At 49.7% G+C, this 19,260-nt stretch overlaps 1 protein-coding gene across 14 annotated transcripts in view; it reads right to left on the bottom strand.

The window, feature by feature from the left end:
* Nav2 (neuron navigator 2) overlaps positions 1-19,260 on the bottom strand; it is a 615,193-nt gene that overhangs the window by 104,407 nt on the left and 491,526 nt on the right. For all 14 annotated transcript variants that reach the window (XR_012908349.1, XM_075953182.1, XM_075953180.1 and 11 more), the window contains one exon: positions 7,179-7,301. Coding sequence is in view for 13 of the 14 variants with exons in the window: in XM_075953182.1 (XP_075809297.1) it covers positions 7,179-7,301 (123 nt within the window). In the remaining variant the exon portion in view is untranslated. The remainder of the gene's footprint in view (positions 1-7,178; positions 7,302-19,260) is intronic.

Raw genomic sequence — 19,260 nt, forward strand, 5'->3', positions numbered from 1 at the left:
AGCAGAAAAACAATTCCTGCCACGTGTCAGAATAATGAACCCCCACAGGAGAACCACGGGGCGCACCTGGCTGCCCATCTTGCTAGCACTTGGTATCATGTCCTGACTATAAACTTCTTGCACATAAGGACTGCGTCCTGCTCATCTTTAGACTCCAAGGACCCAGTACACAGTAAGCGCTCAGTAAATGCTCAGTCTCCAGCTCTTCTCTGCTGTCATGCTGACGTACAGCATAGCATGGGGCAGCTACCGTCTTCCTCATCTGAGGACTTTCCGCCACACAGAGGAACAAAGAGGACACACGGTCACCCTGGAGCTAATATACAGTAACTAGGCAATGCATTGGGTCGTGCAGGATTGGATCCAGGATGGGAAGTGTGGGGATATAAAGTCCACGTCACTCCAGGTAGTGAGACAGTGTAAGTCACTGTGTGTTTTCTGCTCTCCTGGCTCACATTCGATGGTTCTATACTTCCCTTCACAGGGAAAGTAAGTGGAGCCAAATGACTCCCTTCGGTCAACATGGTCACCCCAAGGCTTTTAGAGATGTGTGGCTCCTCACACCTGCCATCTCCTCATCATGGGGAGTATCAACTCTCAGTTGAAACAACAGTCCCTCTGGCACCCTGGTTCCCAGTCAGAGCCACAAACAACCCAACCTTCTACAGTGACCAGATGGTAAGGGTGAGAAGTTTTGGAGATGCTCGTTATACAGCATAACCTGACTTATCCTGACTGATAGCAGGACTTTCTAAGACCCCTCGGTTCAGTCACAGGAAGTTATTTTCTCCTGTGGGGCATACTCTGGTTGGGTTTCAGAACCTAAGCTTTGGGTTGCTGGGGGACTGAGGAGAGAGGAAGTTTCCCAATTCTTGCCTTTTCTCTTGGGCCCCTCATTCCAGTTTTCACCCTTCTATCCGTGCTCAAGTTATCTTTTAAAAATTACTTTTATGCGTATGAACATTTGCCTGCACGTATATCTGTGCAGAACGTTCACGTCCAGTGTCCTTGGAGGCCAGAGAAAAGCATCATCCGGTCCCCTGGAAGTGGACTCCATACAGTCCAGTCGTTAGCCACCATGTGGGTGCTGGGAACTGAAGGTCTTGGCTAGAGCAGCCGGTGCTGCTAAGTTCTGCATCATCTCTCCACCTCCCACACAGCTTCTCTTTCAACAGCAGCTGGAAGGGCACCGTTTACAAAAAAAAAAGTGTCTTTTGGGATCCTGGCTCTGTTCTCCAGCCCCTACTCAGCTGTGTCAGGGAGGGGAGTGTCTCACTGGGTCACCACACCTCTTGCCCTCTCTAAGCGAGAACACTGCTGGCAGAGGCAAGGCTGCAGGCTTGGCAGGCTGTAGGTTCCCAGCCCTTTACAGCCCTCTGGAGAATTCCTCCGCTGCCCGCGCTGCCGTTTAAGGTGCAGGCGGTTTGCTTCCTGTCATCACCGCCCCCTGTTCAACCCAGGTGGCCTCGGAAAAGGAAGCCAGTGGCAGGGGCAGACTGGGGCCCTCCAGGAAGGCCAGTGTGGTAATTATCACCCTGTTACAACGGAAATAGAGATCTGCCTCCAAGGCCCCTTTTATGGGCTTTGAAACTGTGACTTTCACTTTCCCCCAGGAGGGAACGGAAAGGGCTGGGGCATGGAATGGATGGGGAGGAAGCCCAAGGAAGAGGACAGACCAGCTTCTGGGTCGGGGGGTAGGCCTGTGTGCAGGACACAAAGAAAAACGGCATCACTGGGGGTGACAGGGGCCCTTGGCCTTCGGAAGGAGAAGAAGAATGAGAGGATGGGGGTGGGTACAGGATGGAGAGGGAGGAGAGAGGGGAAGAAAGGGAGAGAAGGAGAGAAGGAGAGAGGGAGAGGCTTTCCACCTGCAGGTAGAGAGCCTCCTGTTATGGTGTCCCGAGGACTCCTGTGTGGCGGCTCGCTGCTGGCCCTGCTGTGAAGAGGTAACCGCAACACATGCACACTAGCTTCTTCATGGATGGACTCATCTGATGTGGTCACACGGAAGGGGCTGTTAGGGGATAGGGTCTGACTAGAAGAAGTGGGCCAGCCACTGGAGGCCTGCACTTGAAGGCATAGCCTGTCTCCGCCTTCTTCCTGCTTCTCTGCTTCCCCGCCAGTCATGTGGTGAGCAGCGCCTTCAACTGTGCCCTTAGGTCAGCCAGTCAGAGCGACATAGCAATCCTGTCTCAGACAACTAAAATAAAAACTATAATGACTAGTGCGGGAACCATACCACTGTTAGCAACGACGGAGAAAGGTAAGGTTTTTGGAGGACTTCAGAGTCTTGGTACACTCTGGTAGCCCTGGACTTCCGACATTACTAAAAAGATGGGCCGTCAGACTTTGATGTCATCAATTCTTCCTCTAACCCAGGCCACAAAATGACAGCCAGAGTTCTCAGTGTCCCTACTCTGAACCTGCAAGGAGGCCAAGGCCCGATCCGGGGGCTGCTGGGTGCAGAATGGTTGCTTTGTTCTCTGTAAGTCACACATCCTGGCAGGGTGTGGGTTTCTGGTGCTCTCGGGAAGAGAGCTGGGCTTGGCTTTGCCTCTCATCCTGAGTCTTGCTGTTACAACAGCCTCTCGATTCAAGTGGGAGCCGGGCTGGCTTTGAAGGCCAGGGTCAGGGGCTAAAGTACACATTGAGTCCTGTTCTCTTGACACAGGGTGACCCGGAATGGCCAGCAGGAAGGAGCGTCTAAGTGTTCCTCCAAGTCCCTTGCCTACTAATCCACAAGGATTGTCAAGATCCCTGGACACAGGACCTTTGCAGCGTCCAAGAAAGAGACGCACAAGCGGCAACTTTCTGCTGAGCTTTCTGTTCAGAAAGCACCTGACTTGCTAGAATCCGAGCATTACCGCCATGTTCGGGGGGGACACAGTGCTCCCTGCAGAGACCATCTGAGGGACAGCCAGCCTCTCGGCCCTGTATCTCATACTTCTCCCTCCTCGCCAAGTGCCCTGCGTTCTGTTATCTGGGGCCTATCATGTGTAACGAGCCACCTCCATCAGTTCCAGCTGATCCTCCCTCCACGGCTGGCTGGATGTAGTCACCGATCACTACTGGGAAGGGACTGGGATCCAGGGTGACAGCCCTGAAGAGTGACAGGAGATCAAGGGAACTTGGCATTTTGAGTTTATCATCTTCATTATTTCTCAGAACTGACGGATGACATAAAGACTCACACTGACAAGCTTCTGTCTGCCAGGCCTCTGAAGACACACATTCCTGCTAGTGACTTTAATGACCCCAATGATACATCAGGCCATGCTGCAAATAGCCAGTCTGGGGGTCTCAGCATCCTGTTCCGGTCCCAGGGCCAGCTGTGGTCCTGAGCTGAAGACTTTCCTAAGCTCAGGGTGTGCTGCCCTCTACGGGCCACTTTTCCTTGGCTGAGAACGAACCGGGGCTAATTCCCCATCGTTTCCCATTTCCTCAGTAGGTCTCTTGTGGTCTACTCTTTATGTATGCAACCATAAGCAAGGACTTGGATTTCTCTTTTTACCTAAAGCTTCCTGGAAATGATCTTACTTCTTAGACCGTTGCTTTTCGTGTTGTAAATGAAAAAGAAGAGTCCCCCAGTTTGCATATTCACCATCTGTGGTGGGCTCCCTTGATATTTCAGTCAGTGTCTCACGCCTACGCAGTTCTTACCATCCACAATGTTTGTAAAATCATGGGCTTGATATGCTGGCAGTAAGTTCCAGCAAGCAGTAAAATTAAAATATAAATATTAAAAAGAAACAGCTCGCTATCATTTACAACTATTTCCCATACTACAGTTAGACCCCTACTTTGTGAAACATTCCCTTAGCATGGGGCCAGTGGAAGAGATATCTGGAGAGTATTGTAAGTCAATGAAGGACTGGAAAGCTAGCTCAGTCAGGAAAGAGCTTGCCTTGCAAATATCGGGACCTGAGTTTGATCGTTGATAGTCATGTAGCATATGCAGGGAGGTAGAGCCAGGAGGATTCTGGGGCTTGTTAGCTCACCAGCCTAGCCCACTTGTCTGTGAGACATCCAGTCTCAGATACATAAAGGGACTGGGTAGACACCTCATGGCTGTGAGGTCATGAGGATTGGAGTTTGGATGCAAACACTCGTGTATCAAACGCTGTCTCTGTAAACACCCAGGGAAGCAAAGGTAGGAGGAGCTCCAGGGCTTGCCAGCTTCCTGCCTAGCTCAGAAAACCAGAGGCCCAGGTTTAGGGAGAGACCCTGCCTCAAAGGCACAGGTAGAGAGGACAGATACCTGACCCCCTCTTCCGGCCCGAGGACCAATACCTGATGTTCTTGAGCCTCTCCACCCACACACACACACATGTACCGACACACACATGTGCACCCACACAAACATGCATACTCACACAGAAAGAAATAAAACCCCAGCTATGTCCCCTTAGCCAGCAGAGCAGCATCCCCACGGTCTATTCACAACAGCTGTGGGGCTTACAGAAAGTTAGTCCATTCCACAAGGATACAAATATACCCCTGCTGGTAACCTAGAACGCACGCCCCTCGAGTTAACTTGGCTTGCAATCCGCTTAGTCCTTAAATGATCATACCGGGCATGGGGAGACTGTTCATTTGGTGCTGAAATGAGGCGACGGAACAAATGGCTTCCGTCTTTCCAATCCTACCCTGGAATCTCCAAAAAGAAGCAAGAGAGGCTCAGCTGTCATGCACGATGATTTCTTAGTCCACCAGTGAAGCATTAGATAAATGGCCATCCCGGAGGCTTCTACTGCGGGGGAGGCTGACCTCGTGAGTCCTGCAAACACGCCTACTATCCAACCACAACTGCATGAGGAGAAGCAGAGAAATTGGACACAGCATGACCCCACCAGGGGGAGTTCTGCAGATGGTGATTTTCTCCTGGTGCAGTTTACTATAAAGATTTCAGTTGCAGGGTCTGCACTTTAGAAAGTGAAGTTCTCAGGGCTTGAGAGACTGCCCTTGTAGAGTACCACAGTTTGATTGCCATCACCCTCATGGCAGCTCACAACCCCTATATTCCAGTTCCAGGGGCTCTGACGCCATCTTGTGGCCTCTGGAGGTACTGCATACATACGGTGTACACACATGCACACAGGCAAACACCCATAAGCATAAAAATTAAAAATAAAAAGAGCAGCTCTCAGAAGTTTCTATAACTAATCCTTGTCCTGCCCTCCCTTCACCTCCTTTCCCTCCCCCTGTGTCTTTTGTGCTGGCCTTGAACTCACAGAGATCTGCTTGCCTCTACCTGTCAAGCACTGGGATTAAAGGTGTGTGCCACCACCCAGCTAGTTTTCTGTTTGTTTGTTTGAATGCACTAATGAGGAGCAAACCCAGGGCTCGTGCATGCTGGGTAAGCACTCAACCAACTAAGTATCCTCAGCGTTTGTATAAATTTTTTTTCAAACCAGTAATTTTATAGAATAGCAGAAACAAAAGCTAACTCCAGACAGAGCTCTAGTAAAAAACTTTGGTTATCCTTGGTATAAATGACCACACTGGACACCGGGGGACTCAAAGGAAGATATGCTGAGTTATAGACACTGGGCCAGATCCTGAGGTCTTGACAATTAACTCAGCACTACCCCCTACTCAGGTTTTCTAGCCTTGCCCCAGAGCAGCGGCTCTCAACTCGGGGGTTCTGACCCCTTTTGGGGGTCAAAAGACCCTTTCACAGGGGCTGCCTAAGATCATTGGATAACATAGATATCTACGTCATGATCCATAACAGTAGCAAAATTAGAAGTTATGAAGTAGCAATGAAATCATTTTATGGTTGGGGTCACCACCACATGAGGAACTATATTAAAGGATTGCAGCATGAGCAACTGTATCAAATGACTGCAGTATTAGGAAGAGTGAGAAGCACTGATCCGGAGACTGCGAGGATTCCTCTTGCATTGTGGGGCAATATTTCAGTATTAGTCTCTCTACAACGTAGCCCTGTTCCTCTGTTGTAAGCCATAGAGCTGCATAGCTCACCTAGAATTTTTTAAAAGAAAAATATGTGTGTGTATGTGTGGGTGTGTGTATCTATCAGTGTGTGGAATGTGTGTGGTGTGCAGGTACCCACAGAGACCAGAAGAGGGCATCAGACCCTCTGGAGTTAAGGGGGTTTGAGAGCTGCCCAACGAGGGTTCTCAGCATCAAACTCCTCCGGAAGAACAGCAAGTACGCTAACCCCTGGGTCATCTTTCTAGTCCCTCGCCTGCTTGGAGAACAGCAGGATAGTGGCCCTGCCTCACAGCATGGCTTCCCAGAACCCAAGAGCGGCACGCTGAAATCACACAGGAACTTCAAATCGCTCGCTCATGACTAAGTTCCCCACTCCATCTCCAGCCCAGACGTGGAAGGAAGTCAAGTGAGCGGGAACACCCTTGAACACTCAGCTAACAAGTACCCAAGCGGTACACTGAGAGCCAGAAAGATAGCACATCAGAGCTGGCAAATCATACAGTCCAGACCGCTCATTTCCTGGCTTGCTCAAGGCCAGGGAGTTGGTTTAAGTCAGAGTCAGGGCTAGAAACCCTGGTGCCAAACACTCAGTCTTTATGGTAGGGTGGACACAGGTTCATTTTGTCTCTGACCGACCCCTATTAATGCCAGTTCTCCACTGTGTCCGTTGCATCCATACTTCACCACCTAACTCCAGATGGCAGTTCTGCCCAAACCTCCTCATGGTATGGCCTGACCTCCCTTCTACACAGAGACCTTCTGGAAGTCTCAAGGTACCATGCCTAGAAGGCTGACTAATGGGAGCGGAAGTGAGCAGGTCCCTGGGGCCTGCTGGCTGAGAGGTGCTGAGGAACAGCCACAACAGCAAGAAAACCACCCAAGCCTGAACTCTGCTCTTGCTTTCGGAAGCAGCAGCTAGCGTCGAGGACATAACTCAGTGGTAGAACGCCTCACAGACTCCATAAGGCCCCCGGTTCCACTCCCAGCACCACCACCAAATACACACACCTTACACCATATACAAGCAAGGCCCAGGGACCACGGCAGCTCTCTGCTAATCTTTGTACCAGCTCTTGGTGCAAGTGCAACCTCAGGGCCACCCGGCTTTCCCTTGGGCTGAAGAGCACACCCACCCACTCTCTCAAGATCATGACCAGCATGCTGCGGGCCACCCTCAAGTGACTTCTGCTTACAGCTAAATCCGGGAGCAGTTTGCCTACCTGTCAGCATCTCCGAGGCCCAGGGAGGTATTTCGTTGTAGGGTCTCGCGCACCACAGCCATCCCATCAGGAAGCCGGTTCAGGCGACGAGTGTAGAGGCCAAGCCCGCCATCGGTCATATACCTTTGAAAGAAGAGGATGGCACAAGTGTAAGGTCAAAAGCAGCTGTACGTAGTCTTGCCATTGTGTCTAGAAGCCCTGCGTGGATCCCTCGCGCTCGAAGCAGAGAGGAAAGATTCCTCAGGCTCTGTCACTACAGTCCAAGGAAAACTCAGCTGCCGATTCAGTGTAGGATTTGGGGGGCGGGGGGCGGGGAAGCAGGCCAAGCTTAACGAATCCAAACTCCTGGGGCTCTGTGAAGCAGAAGGGGCTGGTGAATAAAATCAGCTGTCAGACGCACTCATGACATGCTTCTGAATGTCAGCAATCGTACAAGCAGGTGCTTTTTACCGACGTCATGTAAACAGAACTGAGTCCCCAGCACGCTGTGGGCGAACGGACGATGGAATGGAGAAAGCAGGCGAGCTTTTGAAGAAGGCAGGAGAAGATGGAAGATGGAGACAGGCTCCCAGAGAGTCAGGCACAGCAGTGGCAGAGGTCTTACAGAGTGTGGTTTCACCTTCAACACTGGTGTCCTCAGGGGTTTCCCACCAGACTCTGGGAGAGACACGCATGCTCATTTACTTTCATGGAAATGTTCAAGCTCTCTTCTGTTGAACTCAGTGTTGTCAGGGGTGTGTGTGTGTGTGTGTGTGTGTGTGTAGGGGAAAACCTCCAGAATTTTCTGAAGAGGTGCCTTAGAGTCCACAAACCAGAGTTCTGGTGAGCAGAGTCACTAGTCAGAGGTTCAAGTACAGAGCATCTGTGCCTCATTCTACATGGGTCTCCCTAACCCCCCACAGGGACTGATTAGGTGGTCCTCCCCTTAACCCCCCACAGGGACTGGTTAGGAGGTCCACCCTTTAAACCTCCACAGGGATTGGTTAGGTAGTCCTCCCCTTAACCCCCCATAGGGACTGGTTAGGTGGTCCTCCCCTTAACCCCCTGAAGGGATTGGTTAGGTGGTCCTCCCTAACCCTCCACAGGGACTGGTTAGATGGTCCTCCCCTTAACCGCCTACAGGGACTGGTTAGATGATCCTCCCTAACCCTCCACAGGGACTGCTTAGGTGGTTGCCCCCCCCAACTCCCTGTAGGGATTGGTTAGGTGGTCCTCCCTAACCCTCCACAGGAAATGGTTAGGTGGTCCCCACTTAACTCCCTGTAGGGATTGGTTAGGTGGCCCTCCCTAACCCTCCACAGGGACTGGTTAGGTGGTCTTCCCTAACCCTCCACAGGGACTGGTTAGGTGGTCCTCCCTAACCTTCCACAGGGACTGGTTAGGTGGTCCCCCCTTAACTCCCTGTAGGGATTGGTTAGGTGGCGGTCCTCTTTATTTCCAAAGGAGGCTGGGTAGCAGAGCTAAACTTAGGTAGAACAGTGAAGTTATCCGTTTGATCGTGCACGGGCCCCTTGAGATCATCGACTAGGTTTCTGCAAAAGTAAGACTTTGCTATTTCAAGTCTAATACATGGAGCGTAGAGTCTCAGGAGTCACTGTGTGCTTGACTTCGCTGGCTGCACTGAATCATGGGAGGTTTCCTGCTCGTGGCTCCTCAGCTTATTCTGTACGGAGCGGCTCCTGAAGTCCTGGCCAACCCTGACTGCACCTGCTTTCTATCTTTCTGGGGAGGACAGAATTGAGAGGTGCAGAGTTTGCTTGGCAGAGTCAGGGTAGCCAAGTAAGGGGCAGAGAAGCAAAGTCCTCCCAGGAGCCTCCTTGTTTGTGTGGTAGCACACACGTGTGCATGCACGCATGCGCACACACACACACACACAAACACACCCACCTGCTCATCAAGTCAATCAAACCAAGTGTTTGTGCTTGTGCCAACAAGGCAGAACAGACTGAACTTTTCACCCAGCCGTATGATTAAAAAAAAAAGCAATCTGAAAATCCACTGAATTATACACGTTGAAATGGTGTGTTTTATGGCACATGAATTACATATTAACGGAAACTAAAGTAAAAACGATACGATCACATCTACGGTTAAACACTCATTTGCTTAACTGCCTTTTAATGCTTTTCTCTCAGGAGACGGCGTGCTCCTTGAATGCTGGGTCTATTATTTTGTTCAAATCCATACCCCTAGCTCATCCCAAGTCTATGTGTAAATTAAATATACTGTGATCACACATGTTAGCAAACTCGACAGCTAAGATACAAAGCAAGGCAAATGGAACGTCTATCTGCCACCGTACCCAGAACCCATCCATCTGTCCAGCCGTCTGTCTGCCCACCAGTGTATAACAGAGTGGGCAGCCTGCAAATCCAACTAGCGAAAGGGGAGAACACCTCCCCCGAAAGGCACAGCCTCTGTTGGAGGCTGAGGCTGAACATTCAGAAGATGCCCTCGCGAAGAAAGCTGGGGAGCTCTTCCTAGCACACTCTCCTGTACCATGAACCCAGCCCTTGATCTTGGTCTTAGCCAAGTCACCCTGCCAGTTAGATAAACACATTTTTTTTTCCAACTGGGGAGATCTTGTCAAAGAACAAACAAACTAATTTTAGCAGCATTCATTTCCCTGCTGGATTTTTACTGCTGGTGAAACAATACATGCAGTTCGGCAATTACAAGCACCTGGGCAAGTAGATGTCCCCCCCACCCCCCAGCTTGCTGCTGAGGGAGAAGTGGGTCTGGTGAGCATTTCAGAGGTGGGATGTTAGGACAGACTAGAGCCTCTGAGCCACACTTACACCCATGGACATGAACAAAACACTGCACGCGCGCGCACACACACACACACACACACTACAAAGAGAAGAATTTTAAGTTTATTATTATTAGTGTGTATGTATGTATATGATGTGTGCGTGCATGTGTGAGATATGTATGGGGGTGCAGAGGTCTAAAACTACTGTACGGAGCCAGTTCTCTCCTTCATGCATCAAGCACCTTTATCCACGGGGCCATTTGGTGGCCGTCTGCATATATTTCTATTTTCTGCCTCAGCAAAGCCATTCCTACACGAATGCCTGGCTTTCTGAAGAAGCATCATTGTTGTGCCCATCTAAAACCCTAGCCAGGGCTCAGAGATGTTCAACAGCCTCATGCTCTGAGGGCTTGGGAAGAGGGGGGGAAGTTACCTCATCTTTGCTAGTTCTATCTGAGGCTCACATGGGATGGGGACATGAAATGACTCGTCCAAGGTTACAAGCTAAGGAGACAGCTGATCCAGGGCTCAGTCCCAGAGCCCCAGCACCACAGCTTTCTCCTCCTTGGGGACACAAACAATTAGCACTACTACCCAACGAGGAGCCGAGTCACTTCTGTATCTGCCACATGGGTTCCTGCCTACTTCGCAGGTTGCGGGATGATTCCCACGTAGCCCATCTGGCTTCTGCAGTGACAGTGATGAAGGCCTTTGTTTCCATCTTTCAAAGCTCCCAAGACCCCTGAACAGGACGATCTCATAATTCATATAGATAATGTTTCCATCATCTCTTCCAAGTGTCTACATCACGGCCGTTACATCGTCTCTTACACACAAATACAAGCACTTGGTCCTGTGGCAGCCTGGGGCCAGAGAAGTGAGAGACCTGGCCTCTGCCTGGTGGGACTCAAAGTTATTGGGAATGAGGAAAATAATATTTCACTGCAAACAGGCGTATCATGAAGGTGGGAGAGGCTAGGGGACAGGGGCTTGGGCTGGGGCGAGGCAGCCACAGGTATCAGACAGCCGCAAAAGCTGGTCCTGCAGGGGACACTGGGATTAGTGAATGAAAAGGTCCCTCCAGGCCCATGGCACCACACAACACAAAGCAGGGAAAAGGGAAGAGGCAAGGCAGGAAAAGGAAGGAGTTTACCGTGCGTGGCTGGAACACCAGAGATGCAGGAGAATAGTGAACTGCATGGGGACTGAGGAAAAGCATTGGGATGCAGAAGGGGTTGAGAGCTCCCTAGTGCAGTAAGATGCAGAGACAGGAAGGTACCAAGCAGGTGAGTGACAGGCTTCAGTGTCAAGGAGCACACTGGCTTTTCCATGTCACCATCATTTCATACCCTATTTTTTAAATAAATTTTTAAAAAACATTTTAACTACTACTCTCTCTCTCTCTCTCTCTCTCTCTCTCTCTCTCTCTCTCTCTGTTTTAAAGATTTATTTATTTATTTTGTATATAATGTTCTGCCCGAATGTGTCCATTCTGCAGGCCAGAAGAGGGCACCAGATCTCATTATAGATGGTTATGAGCCACCATCTGGTTGTTGGGAATTGAACTCAGGATCTCTAGAAAAACAATCAGTGCTCTTAACTGCTGAGCCATCTCTCCAGCCCTCATACCCTATTTTTAACAAGACTTATTTATTTACAGTTTTAAATTTAACTTATGTGTTTGGATGTTTTGTCTGTATGAATGTATGTGTACCATGTACATGCCATGTTCAGGAAGGTCAGAAGATGGTGCTGGGTTCCCCTGGGACAGGAGTTACAGATGTTACAGGGCTAGAGATGGATGCGGACCACCATGTGGGCGCTGGGAATCAAACGTGGATATCCTGGAAGAACAACCAGTGCTCTAAACTGCTGACCCATCTCTCTAGCCCCCTATTCATTTAATTTTAACGACGTGTATGCGTGTGTGTCTGTGTGCAGTTTTGTGCAAACATGTTCAGGTACCTAAGGAGGTCAGAGACCCCGGCAGCTGTCTGAGCTGTGAGCCCTCTCATGTAGGTGGTAGGAACTGATCTCTGGTTCCTTAGAAGGGCAGTGCATACTCATAACCTCTGTGCTTCCTCTCTTGACCCTCACACACCGAATGCTTTTTTGGTGAGCATATATTTTGAAATATTATTCTCCCACAGGCTCTTCAGAAACCAGTTCTCATGCTGGCTGAGCCACCCTGACTTTCATGGAATGATCAGGGTAGACCTTACAAAGTCCAAGAACACTGCAAAGGCCACGTTCTGGCTGTAAGAAACAACTTTGTGTGGTTTTTTGTTGTTGTTTTGTTTTGTTTGTTTTTCCAAGACAGGGTTTCTCTGTGTAGCCCTTACTGTCTTGAAACTCACTCTGTAGACCAGGCTAGTTTCGAAGTTATAGATCTGTCTGCTTCTGCCTCCCAAGTACTGAGAATAAAGGTGTGTGCCACCACTGCCCAGCTGCAAAAAACCCTCTTAAACTGACACTGGGTATGGAAAAAGCTTTGGAAATTCCACAGGATCCATCGGAAAAGAAAAAAAAACCCACTAGACACAGAGCCCAAGGCTTGGTGAAGAGATGGCTTTTTCTTTTAAGTGCAGTGATGTAATAATACCACAGAACACAATGAAACTGGCTTTGTGAGCCACATTCAAGGCTCACGATCAACCCAGTCTGCCTTGGTACCACACACAAGCTCAGGATCCCTCACCAGGAAAGAAGTCACCTTTGTGGAGAGCCGAGGTGACAGGGGACTGGAAGGAACCGAACAGGTACGGCCTCACTCCAGTAGCATGCATTTACAGACGGTACGGCCTCACTCCAGTAGCATGCATTTACACACAGTACGGCCACATTCCAGTAGCGTGCATTTACAGACAGTACGGCTGCACTCCGGTAGCATGCATTTACAGCAGCGCATGCTGGAACAAGGAGAGACCTCCCCAGTTGCAAGAAATGAAAGCCCAAACGGGAGGAGGGAAAGCAGCATGCTTGGCGATTACTTTTCTTCAAAGACCTGTCAGCCTGTCTGCAAGCTTCTGGACACACTTTCGTATAGAAACGAACATAGGCAAATGGACTGAAACAGTTATGCCTAGGTGAGATGCCTTGCCAACATCAACATAAATACACGAGCCAGGATATCAGCAGATACAGTGTCGCACAGAGCCGAGAGTGGGAGGTGAGCCCCTGAGCCCCACGCTTTAGCAGCCAAACAACACGTGCTTTCAAGGCGCTCTCCAGGGCCGCAGCCCAGTGTGACATTGATTCTGCCAGTTTATTAGGATGTAAATTGAGTTTCGGGACAAACCTGTAAAAGGATCCTTTTAGCTTAGGGCCTCTTAGAAGTTAGATGGATAAACCTCCCTCTGGGTCACAGAAGGACAATCTGAATACTAGAGCCTGGCAGAGCTGCCTAATCCCTTTGAAGACACCAATCTTTACCAAGGGTGGGCAGCTGCTGGGTCTGGCTTAAGATGATGCATCTGAAATGCAAAACTAAGGTCGCCAAAAAAAAAAAAAAACGGGGCCAATTTTTTCGTAATGATTATAAAATGGTGGCACTTAAGTCCTCAGTTTTCAGTGAAGCACGCTGACGTAGCGTGGCGCACGTCACTCAGCGAACCCTGCCGTTCCCTCGGTGATTCTCCTATCCTCCTCGCAGCATGCTCTTACGTATTTCTAAATGAAGCCAAAGGGGATCAACGATACCACTGCACTGCTTCCTGTCGAGGGGTCGCCCAGATGGACATAAAACAAAACAAAACCAACAGCAGTTTCTGGAGGAAACACAAGGGCAGCGTGCCTCGCTCAGGTTTCCCTGTGCCGAAAGGACGGAATGACCCAAACGAGGTGACACAGCCACAATCACTGCACAGGCAAGGGCGGGGCGGGGCAGGTAGGACAGCGCTCGGGTTTCACTCTTGGCCTGCTGGAGGCAATTCTGTGAACGCACACTCACACTCTTCTCAGCCATTTGGGGAAACCCTCCCAACACCTGGGGCCGAGGGAATCTGGGACACATTTCCTACCTTTCTGCTGTCCCTGGGGGCTCCTCAGGACCTCACCAGATTTCCACCACTCCGCTTTCCAGGAGGAAGTGGGAATTCGACTTACATCTCTAGCTTCATCCTCCTTTACTTCTCTGAGGACTGGAGCAGCCACCTGTAGCCGCACTAAGCCACCTTGGCACTAAGCGTGGGGCACATAGCCTTGGCAAACAGGCTTCCAGATCCCTGAGCTGAGATCCTCACTGGGGAGGTTCTCGGCTCAAAGGACACCAGCACCTTCCTTGGCTTTGTGGCATGCCACATCCATCAGCAAGTCCGGGTTAGGATGAAAGGTATGGAGGCCCGGCTTGGTTGTACAGACTAGAGAAGCAAGCAGGCGGGGCAGCCACAGTTAGGAGTGAGCCCAGGAGGCCTGCAGACTACTCTGGCTGGCCCTTGTCAACAGATCCCAGCCCTCCAGGGAGCCCTTGAAAGAGGCTGCTGAGCTAATCAGATGAAGCCTCCGCAGGCCTCAGGAGCAGGGGCAGCGGCGGGAAAAGACAGGCTGGCATTGAGGAGCAATTGCATGGCCTCAGCCCCTGCCCCAGAAACCCTCACTGAGGGAAACAGGTATCGCAGACGTAAGTCATTTCTATCAGTAAAACCAGGTATAGAAGAGCACCCTGAAGGCAAACAGAAGGCACATTTGGGATGTGGGGGTTACAACAAAATAAACTCCTTATAACCAGCTAGCATCAGCATCCTCTGGCAGCGTTTGGACCTGGACCTTGGCTGTTCCCAGTCAGACCATACACTCCAACTAGAGGATCCAAACACTGACCAACAGAAACGGTGACTTCTGCCCAGCACAGGGTGACCACTAGCATAAAAACACAGGTTCCTCTATTAGATCTATTTGCTTTTTTTTGTTTGTTTGTTTTTTGACAGGGTCTCACTCTGCAGCCCAGGCTGGTCCCAAACTTGAGATCCTTCTGCCTACACCTGACCTCTAGGTCATGGCCGTGTACCACCACATGAGAGACATCATGCCCTTTGGATTCTTATGGCCAGGGGCTGGAGAGATGGCTCAGTTGTTAAGAGCACTGACTGCTCTTCCAGAGGACCTGGGTTCAATTCCTAGCACCCACATAGCAGCTAACAACTGTCTGTAACTCCAAGATATGACATCCTCACGCAGAGATACATGCAGGCAAAATACCAATGTATGTAAAATAAATAAATTCTTAAAAAAAATACAGAAGCCATGGGTGGTGGTGGATGTCTTTAATCCCAACGCAGGAGATGCATAGGCAGATGGATTGAGTTGCAGGTTAGGTTGAATCTACATAGAAAGTTCCAGGCCAATCAGGGCTACATAGGGATACCCTGTCTCCAAAAAAAAAAAAAAAAAAAGTGGATATACCTATACACACAAACAGGTACATATGCCAGCCATACAAAAGAAAAATAATCTTAAGTTTATTATTTGTGTGTATGTGCGTATGTCTATAGGCCAGGAGATAACTTTGTGAAGTTGGCTGCCTTGCATTTGTGTCTCTATGGGCATCAAATGTATGTCTGGCACCTCTCAGGGTCAGAAGAGGGTACTGGATCCCCTGGAAATGGAGTTAGAGGTGGCTGTGAGCTGCTACATGGGTGATGGAAATTGAACCTGGGTCCTCTGCCAGCGCAACAGGTGCTCTTAATCCCCAAGCTATGGCCCTAGCCCCTCTCCTTACATCCATGGGTTTGGGGAGAGAACTCAGGCTTATGTGGCCAGCACCTTTACTCAAGAAACCACTTCTCTGGCACAAGAATTTTAATTTTTGAAAAGCTGAAACTATGTGAATGAAATGCATCCTTAAACGGACCAGAAAGCTCAAAGCTATAACCAGAGTGTCCTTAGCACCTCCTATTTAAATAAATGGGCAAGCGAAAAATACTCATCATGATTCATGAGAGCACTTGTTTAAAGTGGGAGCTATCATACAGAATTAGGAAGAAACGCTGCCCGCTTTGGGAAACGGGCTGGCCCCGTATCTGGGGATTTGTCTTGAGTTCTCTTTATGGTGGTTCAACTGTTAGTGTGGACTGCAGCAAATACTTCGAGCACCAGCAGGAAGCTTTCTGTCCACACTGTGAAAGATGAGAGGCATCCTAACACACAGGAGACCGCTCTCTAGACAAAGCCTTCTTTTAAGTTCCTTCTTGGCATGAAATGTGCTGGTCAGAGATGCACTGATACCCAGGAAGTCTCACCACTCAGATGCACCTTAGTCAGCAGGGACTCAGAGAAAAAAATACACATTCCAGAACCATGGCTTCTTGGTCGTTGGCTGTCTTTAGCAGGGTTGAGACTAAATTTTTTTTAAAGAAATATTTTGATTTTCAGAGCATTTTAAGGTTTATAAGAAAGTTGTGCAATAAGTATTGAGTTTCTTGGCTCCTTTCCTCCCTCAAAGTCTGGTCTATATTAATATTTTATACTCATGTGGTACATGGTGGCCACTGACAAGCCCATTCCACTGATAGGTGACGCCCATCTTCACATGAATTCTTCTGTGTTTCTAGCTCTGCAAAAGTCATGTGTCCAGGGGCTGGAGAGATGGCTCAGTGGTTCAGAGAACTGGCTGCTCTTCCAGAGACCCAGGTTCAATATTCAGCACCCATATGGTGGCTCACAACTGTCCCGAACTCCAGTTCCAGAGGACTTAATGTCTTCTTCTAGCCTCTGCCGGTACTAGGTATAGACACACGGACAGGCAAAACATCCAAACACATAAGTTAAATTTAAGAAATAAGGAAATGTCAGGTGTGGTGGCTTATGCCTTTAATCCTAGCACTTGGGAGGCAGAACAGGTGATTTCTCTAAGTTCGAGGTCAGCCTGGTCTACAGAGCTGGTTCTAGGACAACCAGGCTACACAGGGAAACCCATTTTGAAACACTCCCCTCCCTGTCCCCCAAAAAAGGGAAGAAAGAAAAGAGATAAGAAAACAACCATGCCTTCCAGACTAGTATCACAGACTATAATTCAATACCCTAAAAATGCCCTGGCCACTGTTTCTGCAAAATCTTTATTTAAAACAGGCACAATGGGAACTCTAACCTGGGAAGAGCCTGTCGGAAATGGCACTGTAAGTCCTGCCTGAAATCAGCAAGATAGGCCTCTGTTTCCCTAAGAATTAGTTGTCATGATGATTTGAGACAGAAATCTTCGGTAACCGGCCCTGGCTTCCTCTGTGGTGAGAGGCAATGTCCACCCATGCTAACACGACCTAGCCTGAAGCTGATCTAGTTGTGCCTTCCACCTCAGGTCCCTTTTGAAATATCAGCCGATTAGCAGTCCAGACTGAGAGATGTCCAGGCCGTGGAGCAGTCCACCTGGTGGAGGTCCAGAAGGCTGGGGAGGTCATGGGTGAGGAGCATCAGTCACGATGAACTAAGCACAGGGGACAGCATGCGGTGGCCTCACAGGCATGTCATAAATCAGACAGCCTCTGCACTGTCAGAAGAATCCTTCCTGGGCTCGGGATAGCGCTAGCCATACAGGTGTGAACCTGAATCTGGACTCTAAGAATCCACACAAAAGCTGGACTTGGAAGTGTGAGGATCCGTAATCCCAGCACCCCACTATCGAAAGTGGAAAGTAGAAACAGGAGACTCTCTGGAAGCCTGTGAGTTAGCCAGCTGGGTAACGCAGCAAGCAAGGGACCCTTAGACAAGGCAGGCAAGCGAGAACAGCCAGTCTCTGTCCTCTGACGGCTACATGCATACATATTCCTGACCACATGAAGTCCTCCCACCAAGCACACCCAACATGCTAAGAGCTACTGGCTATGCTTCTGGGATGGCTGTAACTTGCTGTCCCAAAGTTTCTGACCTACCAAAGTGTCACTTGACACAAGTTCGCTTTCCTTTACAGTCAGGAGCATGGATGCTGGCCTTGAGTTTTCTCTGTCCTCTCCAGAAGATGACTAGAGCCCTCGGAGACAGAATCAGAAGACACCCAGTGTCTCTTGCTCTTCAGACTTCTGCAGACAGGTCAGGGGAACTGCCTCCGCCTCTACGACACTGGGGAGCGACTGTCTGTCACTGTGTTTGAAGTCCATACAAGTTTCACCTCGCCCTTATCAAAACTGTAGCTGAGGGAGATGTCAAGGTGCCCTGAGAACATGCAGTGAGGGGCTACTGGCTGGCAACTGAGATGTGCCTCTACTGCAGACTGCATCATGAGGTAGTAAACAGACGTCAGGAGGTCCCTGGGAGAGGGGAGGGCTGCAGAGGGGGCTGGCTACAGGAGGGCTACAGGTAGGTATTTGTTCTGGAGGCGGCTCATGTTTAACGCTGTGGCATTCTGTTTTTCAACAAGGACTTCAGGGAGCTGCTGTTCTGAGGGAGACACCAGCCTGCATGCTGGGGGTACAAGAATCCAGGTCCTTGACTTTACAGCTGCTCGCTTGGGGCTTCAACAAGGGTAAAAAGCAGGGCTAAGCACCAGAGATGGCTTTAAAGGGGAGGGACCTTCAGGAGGATTCTGAAAGGATCAGCAGGGAAGGCTGGGTTGGGGTGAAAAATCTAGCTCATACATTTATTGACACATACAATAGTAAAATTTCATAAGCATGTATTACAAGCCAAGAAACAGAATCTGCAGAGATGGCTCAGCAGTTAAGAGCATTTGCTGCTTTTGCAATGGAGCTGCGTTGGGTTGCCAGGGCCACATAGGCTGGGCACGCTAGTTGCATTCATAACACTTGGGAGAACTCCTCTTTGTCAGGACAATTGACACAGGTATGTCCCCAGAGGGAGCAGATGGGACACAGATGTGTACGTGGACACGTCTCTTCCTATACAGCGAGGCAGCTGCTGGAGCTATGGCGGCGGAGGGATGAAGCCAGGAGTTACTCGGAAGCCAGGTGACTGACCAGGCACACAGGCGAGCCAGTCATCTCTGCTGATGGACAGTAGCCAATAGTGGTGAGGACCAAACGCAGCTGGGGTGCTCGGTTAGGCGGGTGGAGATATGAGAGAAAGGCTCCAGAGGAGAAATGGGGCTAATAACTGTCACCTACAGAACACACAATCTGCCCTCAGTCAACACACCAGGAGCTGCAGTAACAACAGCTGTGATCCACAGACTAAGGGATGGAGTCCCTGATGGTGTTTGGTTGTTTCTCTCCCCCCCCCCAACTCTTTAACTTGCTCCAATGCCTCTACTCCCACAAACAAGAGCTATGACTAGATAAGCTGAAGGCACCCATTCAAACATGGCTGGGGGCAAAGCTGAGTTCTGTAAGCCACCTTTAATACCTTCTCAACTTCTGCTTTCTTTGTACACAAGAAGGCATA

This window comes from Microtus pennsylvanicus, chromosome 18, assembly GCF_037038515.1.
Source record: "Microtus pennsylvanicus isolate mMicPen1 chromosome 18, mMicPen1.hap1, whole genome shotgun sequence".
Lineage (NCBI taxonomy): Eukaryota > Metazoa > Chordata > Mammalia > Rodentia > Cricetidae > Microtus > Microtus pennsylvanicus.